Raw genomic sequence first — 16,656 nt, 5'->3', positions numbered from 1 at the left:
GATACATATTGCAATGATTTATTTCCATGTTTGTTGTCTGTATTTTGAGTTTGCGTACGCTGCTTTATGACATTCAAACTTTTAAAGATGATTTTTAACATACTAAAATTTATTTATCAATCTGTTATTTTATGTTTCTCTATTTAGAGTTATTGCTAGAAAGGCTTTCCCACTTCTGAGTTTATAAAGAAATTGGCTCATGTTTATTTCCAGTGCCCTTACAGTTTTATTTTGTGTATTTGAGTCTCTTATCTATTTCGAGTGTATTCTGGTGGTTTATGTGAAATATACTCCAACTTGATATCTCAAAAAAGGACTATCTAATTGTTGCAATACCCTCATTAGAAAGTCTCTTTCCCAATGCATTGAAACGCCACCTTATCAGAAACTATATGTCTTTACATACTTAGAAATGTTTCTGGACTTTCTATTCCGTTTCATTGGTCTCTCTGTTTATTCATGTGTCAGCATAGTGTTATTTTCAGGAAAGAAGTATTATAGGACCGTTTTAGGGTGTGAAAAAGCTAACCCTCTCCCTTACCATTCTTTTTCTTTTTGTCATAATTTTCCTAGCTATTCTTGCATGCTTATTTTCCACATGAACTTTCGAAGAGTCTAGAATTTGTATAAGGCAAGGAGAATAAACTATATTTTCTAGTGCAGTTATTCTATTGAAATCACGTTTAATGCACATATTAGCATAGTACCAGGATATCAGAAATATAGCAATTCTTTGGACAGTGGTCTGACAATGCTGCTTTTGCTTCCTGGCATCCATTCCCACCTCACATGGTATCAGTAATTCATTAAAGAGAACAGCTTTGGGGAGACCCAACCCTCTTCCATTCTCAAGACACGTGGTTTGGACAGAGCACCTGACCTTTGCAAAGGCTGTGACCCAGGCTTACAGGGATGACTGGTTTCGACTCGTCTGGCCACCTGTACATGCACCTAAAGCGGAGTGGCAGACTGGGCTTTGCTCTAACGGTCACTGTGTATGTCCCATCCCACAGGCTCTTCTTACATGCCTGCAGCACTGCTTCCTTTTTAAATCTGGGTCAGGGCTTTTGATTGCCCCAGGCAGTAGCATGTGGTACAATAGATACCACACGACATCGATGTCCAGGTAAGAAATAGAACACATCTTCTACCCAAGTCCATTTTTCATAGCTGCTCACTCTGCAGAAACCCACCATCATGTTGCCAGACCGACTGATCCTATGCGGAGACCATACGAGAGGCCCTCACGGAGAGGAACTGACATGCCCAGTGGGCAGCAGCACCAACCACTGGGCATGTGTCAGTCATCCCTCGGCTGATCCCAGGCTCCAGGCTCAAGCCTCCCCTGACATGAAGGGGAGCGATCCACACTACATCCTGACCAACATGCAGATTTGTGAGAAGATAAATTGTATTGACATTGTTGTTTGAAACCACTCGGTTCTTTAGAAACTGGAATAAGCCCCCTGAGCACTATTGCCACACCATTGTATCCATCCCTCTAACTGTGGCCTCACCATCTTTATCTGATCATTGATGGTTTTGTCTCTACCAGATGCAAGAAATCTCATGACCAATACCCCTGAGGCTCAAAAAACAGACCTCAATAAACGGTCTACAAAAACCAAGGAAGTGAGGGGTTCTTGCAGGCATCATCATGAGACTCAGGTTTCTGGGGGCTCTGGGACCTGCTACTGGCTAATACAGCATCTCCCACCACCCCACCTTGTAGCCACTGTTTCCTGTTTCAGCTGCTGTGCCAAGCACTTTATCAAGAGCTACAGGTACTTATGTCGTTACTGATAAGTTCTTACTCCACTCAGGATTGAATATTTCAACAGACAGCTGCGTCAGGCATGCAAATAGAGCCTGAAGTGATAAAGGCCTTAACACCGGACAGTCCTCGGGTTAGAAGACCAAGACGCAGCACCACCAGTTCTGGCCTGGGCCACTTTCCTGACAAGATGCAGCCACTTCTGCTCCTAATGGCCATTCTTCTCTCCCCCAAGGCAGAGGCAGGTGAGTGACTGTCCCGACCAACAGACGCCCGACCCCAACGCCCACGAGCACAGGCATAATCAGACGCTACAAATCTGGCCCTGGTCCATCCCCAGGAACTTACTGAAATCTAGGTTCAGCCCCGAACCTAGCATATCTGATGCAGAATAAACACTCCACAGGAATGCAGGACAGAGGGCTGTTCTCCAGGAGGGCCAGTGGGTATCATGTTCTTCCCAGGTCTTCCCTTCTCATCTGGAATGTGGGCTCTTCCACAAAGGAATCTGGAAGAAGATTGGAAGCTGAGAATGAGAAATAATTAATTCCCCAGGAAAGGGAACCTTGGATAAGGGGCTGAACCTCTCACATTCTAACTCAATGTCTTAAAATCTACCCTCAATCCTCTCCTCCTTCTCCAAGCTGTCTCATTCCTATGCTGCCCAGGAAAGAAGCTGAGGACACAGTTGGTCCCAGAATTGGTGGCCTCCTAGTCCCCTTAACACTTGTGATTGGCTTGTTCAACCTCAAGTTCTCTCTGGTAATTTGTCAGTCAAAATGTTCCGAGTATTACAAACCTGCAGCAGCTCAGTGAGCCTGGGAAACAAGAATGGAGAGAGGACCCAGGGGACGTCAGGGAAAGGATTTTCCAGGATGTACAGGGCCTTCCCTGCTTGTTCCAAACACAAATCCTCTCTGCTCACATACGTGTGTGCAGCTGCAATTGAGGAATAGGACTGTCCTTCTCTTTGTCAGAGGGACAATCTGAGTCTTGTGGGTCACCTGTCAGGCCATGAATATATTGACCCAGTTACCCGCAGGACACCTTCTTGTTACTGCTGACGACTACAGACCTCACCGTCTCCATCCCACTCCTCCCAAACCTGCCCCAGGTTATCCCAGCCTCCCTGGCTTCAGTCCTTGACTCCACGAGCACAGCACACAGGGTACAATATTTCTTTCAGGGGAAATCATCGGGGGCCATGAAGCTGAGCCTCATTCTCGTCCCTACATGGCATATCTTAAGTACCCATCTTCAAAGAATAGCTACTGTGGAGGTTTCCTTGTGCGTGAGGACTTTGTGCTGACAGCAGCTCACTGCCTGGGAAGGTGAGGAGTTGCGCCTGGGCCCCCACCCTTCTGTAGACACCTGGAAGGGAACCCTCATCTCGGGGGCTGCAGTAGAGCCACCTAGTAACACAGAGGAGCTCTTCGGAAGGCAGGTAAGTTTTGGGGAGGGAGGGACAGCTCAATGCAGGTGGCCTGTTGAAGACAGAAGGCACTGATCAATGGTGGCATGGGAAGGAGATGGAGGTTGTGCCCGGGAGCCCAGCGGGCACATGTGAGACCTTCACAGTTTGGCTTAGCGATAGGCAAGCTCAGCACAATGAAATCTGCTCCAGGAACTGCCTCTGAGCACGAGCTGCCAAGAAGCAGAGGCACAAACGTGCTCAACCCCAGGGACCCTGTCACTCCTCTCCACTCCAGTCCTGCCCTGTCCCCAGCTGGCCGCTTTCCTTCACAGCCCCTAGGCTATATCTCCTGTGACTTAACCACCCTCTCTGGTCTCTGCAGCTCAATTACTGTCGTCCTGGGAGCCCACAACATCAAGGTGAATGAGAGTACCCAGCAGGTCATCCCGGTGAGAACACCCATACCCCACCCAAAATATGACAGTATCACGTTTGCGAACGACATCATGTTACTGAAGGTAGGGCTCCACTGCATCTTGCACACTTTAGCCCCAGGGTTTTGTGTCCACATGACCACTGTCTGTCCTTCTTTCCAGTGTGGCCCCTTTACTTGTCCCAGGGCAGTGAAGATGACAACCATACGACTGTCCCTGCAATCTGTGGACCACAGGTATATTAGAATTCCTGTCCTCTGCTTTCAGCTGGAGGAAAAAGCCAAACTGAATGGCGCCGTGACAATCATCGACCTGCCCGGGAGAAGAGATGGGGTGAAGCCTGGGATGGAGTGCAGTGTGGCCGGCTGGGGGCGGCTGGGTGTGAACACCCCAGGCCCTGCGAAACTGCATGAGGTAGAACTTGAAATCCAGAGAGACGAAGAATGTACTTCGCGCTTCAGCTATTACAACAAGGAATTCCAGATATGTGTGGGGGACCCGAAAACGATTCAGACTCCTTTTGAGGTAAGACCCCATCATTGTCCTTGCTCAGCCCTGGGCACAGGCGAGCTTTGAGGAGACCCAGGGCAGTGTGCCCTGTGCTTCTTGGCAGCTCGGGCTCAGTGGCAATTCCTGGAGTAAGCATACACCTATGTCCTCAGATATTCTGGTGCCGGCTCCCTGGGGGCGGGAGGTGGGGGAGAATGAGAGACTGTCCCACAGCCACTTATGGACAGGCTTTATGGAGAAAGGAGAACGGGACCCATCAGAGCCAGGGTGTAACCCTGGACCTAGGACCTAGAGAGGGAACAAGGCCTGTCCTGGCACTGAACTGCCACACAGCCCCCTAACAGCGACCATTCACCCTTGATACAACAAGGTGGGTCGGACCAGGAGAAAGTCCTACTAAGTCGTTTATCCCTCTGCCCTCAGGGGGACTCCGGAGGCCCCCTCGTATGTGGACAGAAGGCAGAGGGCATTGTCTCCTTTGGAAAAAATACTGGAAAACCTCCAGCAGTCTACACCAGGATTAAATACTTTGTGCCCTGGATAAAAAGAACAATGAAACGCTTCAATCTGCGGAGACCACATTGAGGCACCCCGGAACTGATCCATCCATCTTCTCTGGGGCACAGGCCAATACTGCAGTAGGTTTAGAAGCTCTGCCAGACACTTAATAAACTCCCATCTCTAGACTGGAAATCATTCATTCCTCCTTTATTCACCGAAACCTTTATTAGTTACCTACTGTTGTGTCCAGCAACCATCTGTTCACATCTCTGATCTCTTACAGGCTTCCCCCTTCAGTGTAACTCACCTTCCATCTCTACAATAAAAAATCATGCTGCATCGATAACAAACTGCTTCCAAATACAACGTCCCAGTGCCAGCTCCCCCTGCCAGGCTGAATGTAAGCTTCATCCAGAAAAAGGAGCGACTCCCCAGGAAAAAGTGACCCTCATCCTGACAACCCTCGTATGGCATCCATATTCCTCTCCTACTTCAATCCACACCCACAGCCCTACCCCACTGGCAGAACCGAGGGCCAATACACAACATAAAAGAATTCAGAAATTGAAAGAAGGATGAGCTGAGACTCTCTGGGTAGGGGGCCATTTCTCCTACCAGAACAGAAATGGGTGAGAAGCTTTGGAAAGCTGTCATTTTACCCCACGAAACACTCCTTCCCCCAAATCAGAGCAGTTAGAAGCCTGAGAAGATTCAGGAGGGCCCTTGAGTACTCCCAGGCACAGCGCAGTGCCTGTCACAGCCCTGCCTTGGGCGCAGGGTTCAGTGCAACCTCTGCTGTCCTGGCAGCCCATCCTCCTGCAGCCCGAAGTCACCTTTAAGATGCTCTTCCATCTTGGTCTAGGCCAGACTCTCCCCACCTCCCATTGTGTGTGTGTGTGTGTATCTCCAAAGGAAACTCACAGTAATGAAAAGTACTAGTTTCAATAGTATTTTTCTATGTGTCAACAGTATCCTATAGCATAAAGCTTATTGAGGGAGTTTATTTCTTCTATTTTTCAACAATCTCTAAATTTTTTACAAGACTGAATTTAGAAAAGTAACCTCATTTTAATCATCGACCTTGGAGAAGGCAGGACTGAAAAAGAGTGTTTCACTGAATGTGGGCCATGAATGAGTTGCTTTGACTCAGGGAAAATATATTCTGGGTATATAAGTAATACCTATTTGTCATAGAAAGAGAGTTAAGACATAAACAAGAAAATGAAAACTGCCAAGACGTCCACCACCCAGAAATCCTGACCGCTGCTTAAGCCTGTTTACTTCCACTCTTCTCGATGTATTCACCAGATGCCGTTCCTAGAACAGAACTGGGTCGGGCTGTTTGGAAGTCATCATACCTCCCTTTCCACTTCTCTTTCTTCTTCTGTCACACTGATGACAGCATCGGGATAATCTGTTTGCAACATACATAAGTGCTAGGCCCGAGGACGTCAGAGACAAGGTTCTCTGGACACTGGACAGAGAAAACTTAGTGGCCAGTAACTATCGGGATGGTCGGCATCCATTTCCCCATCGCCTGGCAACAGTAATGAGCATTTCTTGAGGGGAAATTGCCCACCCAGAGGCTCTATGATTTGGGGGGCAGTCCCATCCTCAGCCCAAGGGGTGGTAAATAACCGCAGCACGAACCAATCAGGCCACTCGGCTCCAACAGACGCCATGATGACTTGTTTCCATCCAATGAGTATCACGTCCAAGACTTGTGTTCAAAACTGTGGGTGAGAAAAGCTCTAGGTCTCTGTGTCACAGAATATTGATATTTAAAGTGGGGATTCTAAATATTCGAAAAACATGGGCTGGAGTGCTGGTAAGACAGGAAATGGGGTGACCGTTTAGTGTCCTGGGGTGTGTTCAGTGCTACTTGGGCCTCAGGCCAGTCCAGGCTCTATCTCCCACCACAAAGCAGACCCTCCACCATCGCCCTTAGCACCCCAACTACCCACAGATTCTCAGTCTACTCCAGGTGAGCGTCAGCCTCTGAAGGACAGGGCCACATCACTCATACCACTAAACACAGCTTGCTAAGTAATTATTCATGATTTCATCAGAAAGGAAAAAGAGGCAGGAGCCATGAAGTGGAAACATTCTTGATTTAGTCACTAAGGGACTTCTGGGGTTCCAGCCTCTCTGCTGGCAGTAGCCATGGCCTTCACTTTCTTTTTCCTTCTTTCTGCTTTTGCCTTGTGGCTTAGCATCTGAGTACAAATGTGGTGACAGTGCCATTCTCACCTAACCAAACCAGAGAACTCTGACAAACCACCTTCTATGGTGACACCCAGCAAAACTAAAGGAGCAAGTGTTGAGGAGGTGTGTGAGTCGCTGAGCCACACTTCCTTTGTTCCCTTCTGGGGCTTTGTGTCTGGAAGACAGAAACACCAGCGGCTCTGACCTGAGCAGATGCATCCACTCCTGCTCTTGTTGGCCTTTCTTCTACCCTCTGAGCTCAGGACAGGTGAGTGACTAACCCATTCCTGAGGCCTCAGCCCATCTCATAAAACACTCCGTACTCCCAAACCTTTGGTCCAGCACAGGCAGGGCTTGTCCTGCATTTGAGCCCAGGAACTTTCTGAAGCCCAGCTTGCTTCCCTCCCAAACCCAGACCAACAAGTCCCATGTTTTATAGCTACTCAACAAGGATGGATGGGAAGAAGGGTTCCACTGCAAGATCTTAGCCTCTCTCTTATCAAACTGCAAAGGAGGTTGTTCTTAGAGAGGCATTTGGCAAAGGATGTGAAGCTACGAAACACAAAGAACTAAAATCCCTCACTCCAACCCAGGAAAGGGCACCTCGGACAAATCGCTCATAGTGAAAATTGTTCCTGGACCAGCTTAAGAACCATTTAAAGTTCTCATACCTTCCATCACCTTGTTCCTGCTCAGGAGAGGAGCCAAGGGTGCGACTGATCTCAGCAGTGGGTAGATGACTGCACACAAAGCTCCCTGGTAGCCTTGGCTCTGCCCCAGGCCTGGGCAGCCTATTTCTTCCCCTCCTCCCCTGGCTTTCTCAGGCCCTCGGCTGCCCCACTGTCATTGGCAGTGCACTCTCACCATCCCTGTCACTTTGAATCCCACCAGCACTGTCCCCAACAATCCTCAGCCGGAAGCTAATTGGAGGCAATGCATTGATGCAATCAAAACATGCCTACTGAGAACCTAGGATGTGTTAGGCCTTAAGACAGGAAGATTTTAGAAATCCAACTCCATAACTCATGGGTAAATCATTAGAAAACAGCACCAATCAGGATTCTCCCAGAGACTTGGAGTGGTCAGGGAGACTCACTGCGTCCTGTCCACATTACCTGCAGCTCCGCCACCTTCAAGATAGGTCTTAGCTCTTCCATACTTGTGTCTGCATATGACTCGGAGAACAAGCACTACCCTGCCTTTCTCAAGCTGGATTCTGAGGCTTCAGTTTCAGAAAAGGTGATTCTGCCAAAAGAGAACCAGAGACCCTCCCCCCATTGTCTTCGGGTCACACCTCAGTCATCGCCTCCCTAAGCCTTCCCTCCTACCACAGCCACTCCCAGTCACCCACCTTCCAGCCTTTCCTTCAGAGATCATCGGGGGACGTGAGGCCAAGCCCCACTCCCATCCCTACATGGCCTGCATTCAGTTTGTGGATAACGGGAAGAATAGGTGCGGTGGTGTCCTTGTGCGAGAGAACTTTGTTCTGACAGCTGCTCACTGCAGCGGCAGGTGAGGGGCAGCACCCAGCCTACCCCCTCCCAGACTCCTACAGGGTCCCGTGTCCTTCCCCAGGGGCTGCAGACCAGGTGAGCTCCCCGGGCTCCTGCTAACTCAAGCCCACAAGAGCTCTTCACAGGAGCCATCTGAGAGCATGACTAGGTGAAGAAAAACTGACAAATAAGAGGGGCAAGCTGGGTTCAGGTCAGAGGTGAGACAAGTAGCAAGCTGAGAAGAGAGGGACCACACTGGCCAAATCCAGCAATGGTGGAGGAGAAAGTGTGCATTAGGGTAAACATGCAAACTCAGGCAATGTCAAGATACTGCCTGAGGGCAAGAGACAGCTCCCAGAAGCCCTACCCTCAGTGTCCTTCAGAAGCAGAGAGGACACTCAGCTCCTAGCCCTCCTGTTGCCTCAATTTCCCCTAACTGCAGCCCTGGCCCACCTCAGCTGTCACCTACCCTTCACGGCTCATGGGCTGTATGTCCTGAGACCCCACGCCCCCCACACTCCCACTCTGCTCTTTGTGCAGCTCAATCATTGTCATCCTGGGTGCCCACAACATCAATCAACAGGAGAAGACCCAGCAGGTCTTCCAGGTGACAAAAGCCACCCCCACCCAGACTGTAATCCCAAGAACATCTCCAGTGACAACATGCTACTGCAGGTAAGGAAATCTCCTCCTGTGTTTGCTCTCCTGGGTCCAGATTGTTTCTCCTCTCACTGTGACCTCTTCCTTCCTTCTTGCCCATCCTGGCAACCTGACTAGTCCCAGTGCCTCAGGGGTGAAGGAAGACAGTGCAGCCCCATCGCATGTCCAGGCCCTGGGTCGCTGGCTGACCTGGGCTGTCTTGCCTCTTCCCCATCAGCTGGAGAGAAATATCAAGCTGGCTAAAGCTGTGAAGGCCCTCCGCCTGCCCAGGGGCAGGGACTCGGTGAGGCCAGGACAGAAGTGCAGTGTGGCCGGCTGGGGACAGGTCACACCAATGGGCACGTTAGCAAACACTCTACAGGAAGTGGAGCTGACTGTGCAAGAGGATTGGGAGTGTGAAAGCTACTTTCCAAATTATTATGACCCTGCCATTCAACTCTGCGCGGGGAACCCGACAGAAAAGAAGGCTTCCTTTCAGGTGAGATTGAGCTTAGCTAACTTGGATCTGGGGAGAGAGGTGTTTGGGGAAGAATGGGGACGCACCACTAGCAGTGGAACTCCTCCACTCTCTAGCATGTGATCTTTCTCCCCAGAAGGGTAATGGAGAGCAGCCACAGCTGGGAGAAATAGGGCTCTGAGACCCAACCAAAGGCCCCTGATCAATCTATACATGGTCCTCCTCCAGAGGATGATTCTGTAATTCTCTGGCACACACTGAGGCACAGCGCTTGTATAACTGTGCTCCCTGCGTGAGCAGTAGTTGTCACACACCCTGGTTAACGGGCTCGTCCTCCATGCTAAGTGTCAGCCCCAGCCGCCTGCTTTCATGTCCTTACACAGTAGACGAGCCACAGTCCCACGGCACCTGTAGAGGAAGAGCATCCGGGATCTGGGAGAGGAGAGGGAACTGACACCTGGGGTGAAGTGAAGCTGTGACAATGTCCAAGCTGAGGGTCCCACAGTGGCCTGCCGCCCTCTGATCTCCCACATGGCAGCCACGCGAGGTGGCCTTCTCTGAGAGGGGGCTTGGGATGGCAGAGAGGGCAGGACCAGGAGGAGAGCTGCTCAATCCCCGCCCCCCGTCTGTCTGCAGGGAGACTCCAGGGGGCCTCTCGTGTGCCAACGTGTGATCCAGGGAATCGTCTCCTACGGAATTAAAAATGGGACATCTCCCCGGGCCTACACCAAAGTCTCAAGTTTCCTGCCCTGGATAAAGGAAACCATGGACAAAACCTGACTTCAGGAACCAGACTGTCTTCTCGTGCTAATCCAGAATCACACTGAGGGGGTGGGAGAGGACAGGTGGTGCCAGCACCCTAATAAATGCCTCTTAGCTGAGTGGGAAGAGATGGTTCCTTGTTTATTCATTGAGCATGATTCACAGACACCAGCTGTATGCATAGATGGCCAAGGGAGCAATTCTGCTGTTTTCTGCTTCCTCTTCTTCCCCATGCCCCCACCACCTCCCCCAAACCCCATGTGAAGCTGTTACCCAGCTCCTCCTTACCCACACCTGTACCTCCAGGGCTGCCCTGTGCCAGGGCTGAAGCTAAGCCCCATCAGGAGAAAACGGGAGTCTCTAGAGTGCTGGGGCTCAGCTTGAATTGCTTACCTCCTTCCCCTGTGTTACATGGCAGAGAGGAAGGGGTAACACCCTGTGTGCTGGACGCCAAGCCTGGGGCTGCAGTTTAAGAGCATTGCACCCCCACACCAGGGACGGGAAATCCCTCCTGAGCAGGACATTCTCTCCCACAGCCAGGGATGCTGGCAGAGTTGAGGGGGCGAGGGGCCTTGAGAAGCTCTCATTCTCACCAAGGCTCACTCTTTCCTTGCCCGACTCTGTCCTCCTTTGAACTCAGAGCACAGCTTGGCCTCCAGGATCCTGCTGTCCCTACTTCTCCATCCTGCCTACCACTGAGAGGTCTCAGAGTCTACCAACTCCTGTCACTTCCAGACCACAAATCTAAGGTGGCCACTTCCCATGTCCCTCACACCTAGGACACCCAGAGCTGCGTTGTGCTTCTAACAGGGTCTCACCACGGAGATGCCTCCCCAGCTAACACCCTGAAAGAGGGTGATCAGAGGCCCCAGGACTGTGCCTGCACCAGGCAGGAGACCTGGAGGACAGGGCTGGCAGGATGTCTCTCCAGAACCCTTGCCCTCAACCCCCACCCCAACAGGGTCAGCTCAACCCCTCACATCCAGCCCAGTCTCCCACATGTGCTCAGAGGCTACTGGCCTCCTGGTCACTCGGTAGCCTTAGTCCTAGTCAGCCTGCTCCCCTGAGTCACTGCTGGCCTCTAGGCTAAGACTCCATGCTGGCCACCTCGGGCCATCTCGACATTTTCAGTTAGAAAGGACTCTGCTCTGCAGAAGGACTGCAAAGCACAGTGTTTTCTATCGATAAACAAACACGTGGGGATGGAGCACCTACTACGGGCCAGGCATTGAGGATGTACAGTGAACATAATACAGGTTCTATCAGCCAAATGCAAAAGAAAATGACAGTGTTGGCTTTTATCCAAATCATCCAATGCCCTCTCCTCCTTCACATGAGTCCATGTGGCCTAGGTCTATGTGGGAAGCCTACAGGAGGGAAGCATTGGTATTTAGTTTTATTTCAGCTTACACCCTGAACAAGTTTTAGCACATGTGACAGTAGAACAGCAGTGTACAGGATTGGGAATGCCTTCAGTCCTTAATTCCAAGATGTGAAGTTGCCAAACTGTTCACTGGAACATCCTCTTCACCCAGGGGAGAGGGCAGCAGGCAGGTGGGGCAGCCTCATTTTCATTTGCTTTCAAAGTAGCAGGTGTGAATGTCATTGTACAGATTCAAAGGGTAGGAAAACCCGGTTGCATACCTGCTAGAAGCCAATGAGAGTCTGACTTTAAACCCCCACCCGATTGGACGGGCCAGAAACATGATCCCTGTCATGACTGCAAGCTCTGGCTTTTGTAGAATCAGGAGGCTCACGTGGTCTGGAAAATGGAGGAATGCCTCTGCTGCTTAATCCGTCATGGTTACTGCTGCATCCATGGTATCCAAGACTATCCAGACATTTCAAGGTCAGGAAGTTCTTGGCTTAGAGGCCACACTTACTTATCTCTAGAAAGATATTTTGGCTGAGCCAGGTTCTCCCTGTGCTGGGCTCACCCCACCCGAGCTTCCCAGCAGCCATCCCTCCATGTCTTGCCACTATCGTGGGGCACTGCCTGAGAGTTGAGCATAAGTTCCAGCTCTGGAATAATTCCTTCCTGCCCCAAATACACAAAACACTATATTCTCTTCCGGAGTGAGGTAAATACTATGAGATTGCCAAACCCTCAAAGACCCATATGGCTTCTCACATCTTGCTGCACACAAAGCACGCAGCAACACAATAGCTGAATGATGTTGGGCACTTTTACAAGGGAAGAACTGTATTGCTGAATTGCAGCTGAAAAAAATCCCCACATCTAAGGCTTGCTAAGGACCTGGCGCCTTGACTGAAAAAGACTAAGGAAAACATAGAATGCAAAGCAAACTAGTATTTTAAAAAGTTGTCGAGCGTCATACTGGTTTAGATACAACACTTAATTTGGGGAAATATTTCTGTGACTTAAAACAACTTTGAGGACCCTGTTGTATGACATCCTCTTTAGAGAAATGAGAGAGACACAATGTCCCAGGAGGCAGTGGCGAGCAACTGAAGGTACCACAGAGTTAGCACAGAGCCTGGACTGAGCCCAGGCCCCTTTGCAGCCAGCCCAGCAACAGGTCCTTTGTGTTTTCTAACACCTACCCTGCAACATCTTCCTGGCTCCCTGAACAAAACATAAGCGGTCTTGGTTCCAGATCAAAATGGCGGCATGAGGTGAGCCTCTGTAAAGCTCCCCTGGAATTTACAACTAATTGAACAACAATAACTCCACAAAGGACTCCCTGCACAGCAGACAGGCAAGACAAAGAGACCCACTACTGAATTCACCTAAAGGTGGGCAAATCGCACGAGCAGAGGAGGAGGGAAGGAAGAAGTGCAGAGTTGGAGCCGCGTGGGTGTAGAACGCAGACCTAGCTCAGTGCTCCGAGCTCGCTGCATCCCGGAACTACCGCAGCTGCAGGAGAGGGAAGAACTCGGACTGCTAGGGCTCCGCTTATGGCCCACAGGGCTGAGGGGGCAGCATATAACACAGCTGAACGCAACGTTCACGGCAGAGACCTCGGATAAAAGACTGAGGGAAGAAGGCTGAAAAAGGTGGTTGAAGCCCTCACTGCCGAGCAGAGAACAGAAGCCTTAGTCACTGAGACTAGCCGCCCCCTGCCTACCCTCCCAGAGCTCACCCCGCCCCCACCTGCCCGGTGCAAGAAGCGGAACAGTAGCACTGTCAGATCAAAAGAACAGAATATTTGCTGTCCTGAGAACTGTAGTCCGCAGACACAGATTCGCAGCCCAACTAGTTCCGGGAAAGGGGAGGGAGCTGTGGAAGCAGGACCAGCTGTGGTGGTGGTCACCAACATTACTCTGGGCCACCTCTCACAACTCACCACGCCCCTGGCCCCACCTATCTGGGCGGATCCCTGCAGGAGTAAACAGAACTGCTGAAACATACGGGCTCTGAATCTGGTGCAGGAAGTGCTTTGGAACTTCAAAAGCTCTCTGCATACTCACGCAGACACTGCGCCCTGTGACCCAGACGAACTATTAACAGAGGAGAAGCCTGTCTCCAGGGAATCCCCCTAGTGTGTGAGAAGCTGGGATAGTGCAGAGAAAACATAGTACTACCATGTGAGGGGAAAAGAAGGCTGCAGTCGGAGAGAAAATAAAACATTCAACCAACACGTACTGGAACACAAAAGAAAAACCTCTTCCTATCAACCTGTTGCAGAAGCAACTCCTGTAGATGTCTAGCAAGAGAAATAATAAATCAGTAATTGCCATGAATAACCAAGGCAACAAGACAGCTCAGAAAGAAAGTGAACAGTCCCCAGAAAAAAAACTTAAAGATATGGAAATATGTGACTTAAATGACAGAGAATTCAAGATTGCAGTTCAGAAAAAACTCAACGAGATGCAAGAAAACATAGAAAGGCAGTTTAAGGAACTCAGAAACACAATCAAAGAACAACATGAGCATTTTATGAAAGAGATTGAAATTTTAAAAAAGAACCAAATAGAACTTCTGGAGATTAAGAATTTAACAGAAGATATTAAGAATGAAATAACCAGCTTAGGTAGTAGAGTTGACCAGATGGAGGAAAGAATCATTGACATTGAAGATAGAAACCTGGAAATTACACAGATGGAAGAAGAAAGAGACTTGAAACTTAAAAGAAATGAAAGAATTCTACACGAACTTTCTGACTCCACCAGAAAGAGCAATATAAGAATAATGGACATACCAGAAGGAGAAGAAAGAGAGAAGGGAACAAAGAATATATTCAAACAAATTGTCAATGAGAACTTCCCAAACTTGTGGACAGAACTGGATCCTCAAATCGATGAATCAAATAGAACACCTAATTCCCTCAACCCCAGCATGCCTTCTCCAAGGCACATTGCATTGAAGCTGTCCAAAATCAATGACAAAGAAAGAGTCCTCAAGACAGCCAGGGAAAAGAAGATGGTAACCTACAAAGGAAATCTCATTAGATTATCATCAGATTTTTCAGCAGAAACTCTCCAAGCCAGGAGGGAGTGGAACCAAATATTCAAACTATTGAAAGAGAGAAATTATGAGCCAAGAATAATATATCCAGCAAAGATATCTTTTAGATATGAAGGAGGAATAAAGACCTTTCCACACATACAGAAGCTGAGGGAATTTTCTAATACATGACCTGCACTACAAGAAATACTAAATGAGGCTTTTCGACCACCATCAACAGGGACAATTTGTGGCAACCCAAACATAAAAAGGGGGAGAGTAAAGGCCTGAACCAGAACATGGGAATGGAGAAAGTAAGTGTGCTGAAGAAGATGGAATACTCTAAATATCAAACTTTCTTTTACATAAATTTAAGGGTAATCACTCAAAAAAATCCAGAACTGAAATATATACTATAATAAAAGAAGAAACAGAGGGAAACATCATTGAATACCACCGCACAGAAATAATAGACAACAACAAAAAGGCAAAGAAACAATGGAGACACAGCCTTACCAGAAAACTAAAGATAGAATGACAGGAAATCCTCACATATCAATAATCACCCTAAATGTAAATGGACAGAACTCACCAATACAAAGGCACAGAGTAGCAGATTGGATCAAAAAACTAAACCCAACCATATGCTGTCCCAAGAGACACATCTCAGCTACAAAGACAAGCATAGATTCAAAGAGAAAGGGTGGAAATTGACACTCCAAGCAAATGGTACCCAGAGAAAATCAGGTGTAGCCATAATGATATCAGATGAAACAGACTTCAAGGTGAAAAAGATAACAAGAGACAAAGATGGACATTTCATAATGGTGAAGGGGACTGTACAACAAGAAGACATCACAGTCATCAATATTTATGCCCCCAATCAGGGAGCACCGAAATATACCAAACAACTACTAACAGAAATAATGGGAGAAATTGACCACAACACAATTATACTAGGGGACTTAAATACACCATTGACAGCTATGGATAGATCATCCAAACAGAAAATAAATAACGAAATAGCAGCCCTAAATGACACATTAGTTGAAATGGACATAATTGACATTTATAGAGCACTTCATCCTAAAACATCAGACTATACATTCTTTTCTAGTGTACATGGAACATTCTCAAGGACAGACCACATATTGGGACATAAAATCGGCCTCAGCAAATTTAAGAAGATTGAAATCATACCAAGCATAGACTCTGATCACAAGGCTTTGAAATTGGATATCGACTGCAAAAAGAAAGCAGGAAAAAACAACAAATACATGGAGATTAAACAACATACTTTTAAAGAATGACTGGGTCAAAGAAAAAATTAGAGGAGAGATCAAAAGATACATAGAAACAAATGACAATGAAAATACATCCTACCAAAATTTTGGGGATGCAGCGAAAGCAGTTTTAAGAGGGAACTTTATATCATCACAGGCCTATCTCAAGAAACAAGAAAACTCCCAAATAAATAACCTCATGTTACACCTTAAAGAACTAGAAAAAGAAGAACAAGTGAAACCCAAGGTCAGCAGAAGAAAGGAAACAACAAAAATCAAAGCAGAACTAAATGAAATATAAAACAAAAAGACAATAGAAAAAATTAATGTGACAAAGAGCTGGTTCTTTGAAAAGATTAACAAAATTGACAAACCTTGGCTAGACTCACTAACATAAAAAGAGAGAAGACACTAATTAACAAAATCAGAAATGGAAAAGGAGAAGTTATCACAGACACCACAGAAATACAAAGGATCATCCAAGAATACTATGAAGGGCTATATGCCACCAAATTCAATAACCTAGAAGAAATGGAAAAGTTCTTAGAAACATATACCCTTCCAATGCTGAACCATGAAGAATTGGAAAATCTAAACAGACCGATCACCAGTAACGAAATTGAATCAGTCATCGAAAACCTTCCCAAAAGCAAAAGTCCGGGAACAGATGGCTTCACTAGTGAATTCTACCAAACCTTCAAAGTGGATCTAATACCAATCCTGCTCAAACTCTTCCCAAAAATTGAAGAAAGACA

The 16,656-nt window shown here is 48.0% G+C and overlaps 2 protein-coding genes across 3 annotated transcripts; both read left to right on the top strand.

The window, feature by feature from the left end:
• The first annotated feature begins 1,808 nt into the window (after positions 1-1,808).
• LOC109439940 (mast cell protease 1A) lies at positions 1,809-4,825 on the top strand. Its single transcript, XM_074328099.1, has 5 exons — positions 1,809-2,019; positions 2,961-3,105; positions 3,571-3,706; positions 3,890-4,147; positions 4,556-4,825. Exons 1-5 carry the CDS (start codon positions 1,857-1,859, stop codon positions 4,715-4,717), a joined length of 864 nt encoding a protein of 287 aa, XP_074184200.1. The 5' UTR covers positions 1,809-1,856; the 3' UTR covers positions 4,718-4,825.
• Positions 4,826-6,876: 2,051 nt separating this feature from the next.
• LOC109439931 (granzyme B) lies at positions 6,877-10,215 on the top strand. Of its 2 annotated transcripts, none has more exons than XR_012494375.1 (3): positions 6,877-7,106; positions 8,872-9,006; positions 10,085-10,215. XR_012494375.1 is itself a non-coding variant. In XM_074326709.1 (3 exons), the coding sequence occupies exons 1-3, from the start codon at positions 8,253-8,255 to the stop codon at positions 10,119-10,121; spliced, it is 270 nt and encodes an 89-aa protein (XP_074182810.1). In that variant the 5' UTR covers positions 7,864-8,252; the 3' UTR covers positions 10,122-10,215. The 2 variants fall into 2 exon arrangements, 1 of the variants encoding a protein (XP_074182810.1); XM_074326709.1 differs by lacking the exon at positions 6,877-7,106 and adding an exon at positions 7,864-8,350.
• Positions 10,216-16,656: the final 6,441 nt, after the last annotated feature.

Source organism: Rhinolophus sinicus, linkage group LG03 (genome assembly GCF_036562045.2).
Source record: "Rhinolophus sinicus isolate RSC01 linkage group LG03, ASM3656204v1, whole genome shotgun sequence".
NCBI classification, from domain to species: domain Eukaryota; kingdom Metazoa; phylum Chordata; class Mammalia; order Chiroptera; family Rhinolophidae; genus Rhinolophus; species Rhinolophus sinicus.
The sequence above is the reverse complement of the archived record's forward strand: the minus strand, read 5'-3'. Positions and strand labels throughout refer to the sequence as shown.

Coding starts and splice junctions, on each gene's coding strand:
- LOC109439940 (XM_074328099.1), top strand. CDS start 1,857: ATGCAAATAGAGCCTGAAGTGATAAAGGCCTTAACACCGGACAGTCCT. Junction 3,106..3,570: donor GCAGCTCACTGCCTGGGAAG/GTGAGGAGTTGC, acceptor TGGTCTCTGCAG/CTCAATTACTGTCGTCCTGG. Junction 3,707..3,889: donor ACGACATCATGTTACTGAAG/GTAGGGCTCCAC, acceptor CTCTGCTTTCAG/CTGGAGGAAAAAGCCAAACT.
- LOC109439931 (XM_074326709.1), top strand. CDS start 8,253: ATGGCCTGCATTCAGTTTGTGGATAACGGGAAGAATAGGTGCGGTGGT. Junction 8,351..8,871: donor GCTGCTCACTGCAGCGGCAG/GTGAGGGGCAGC, acceptor CTCTTTGTGCAG/CTCAATCATTGTCATCCTGG. Junction 9,007..10,084: donor GTGACAACATGCTACTGCAG/GTAAGGAAATCT, acceptor GTCTGTCTGCAG/GGAGACTCCAGGGGGCCTCT.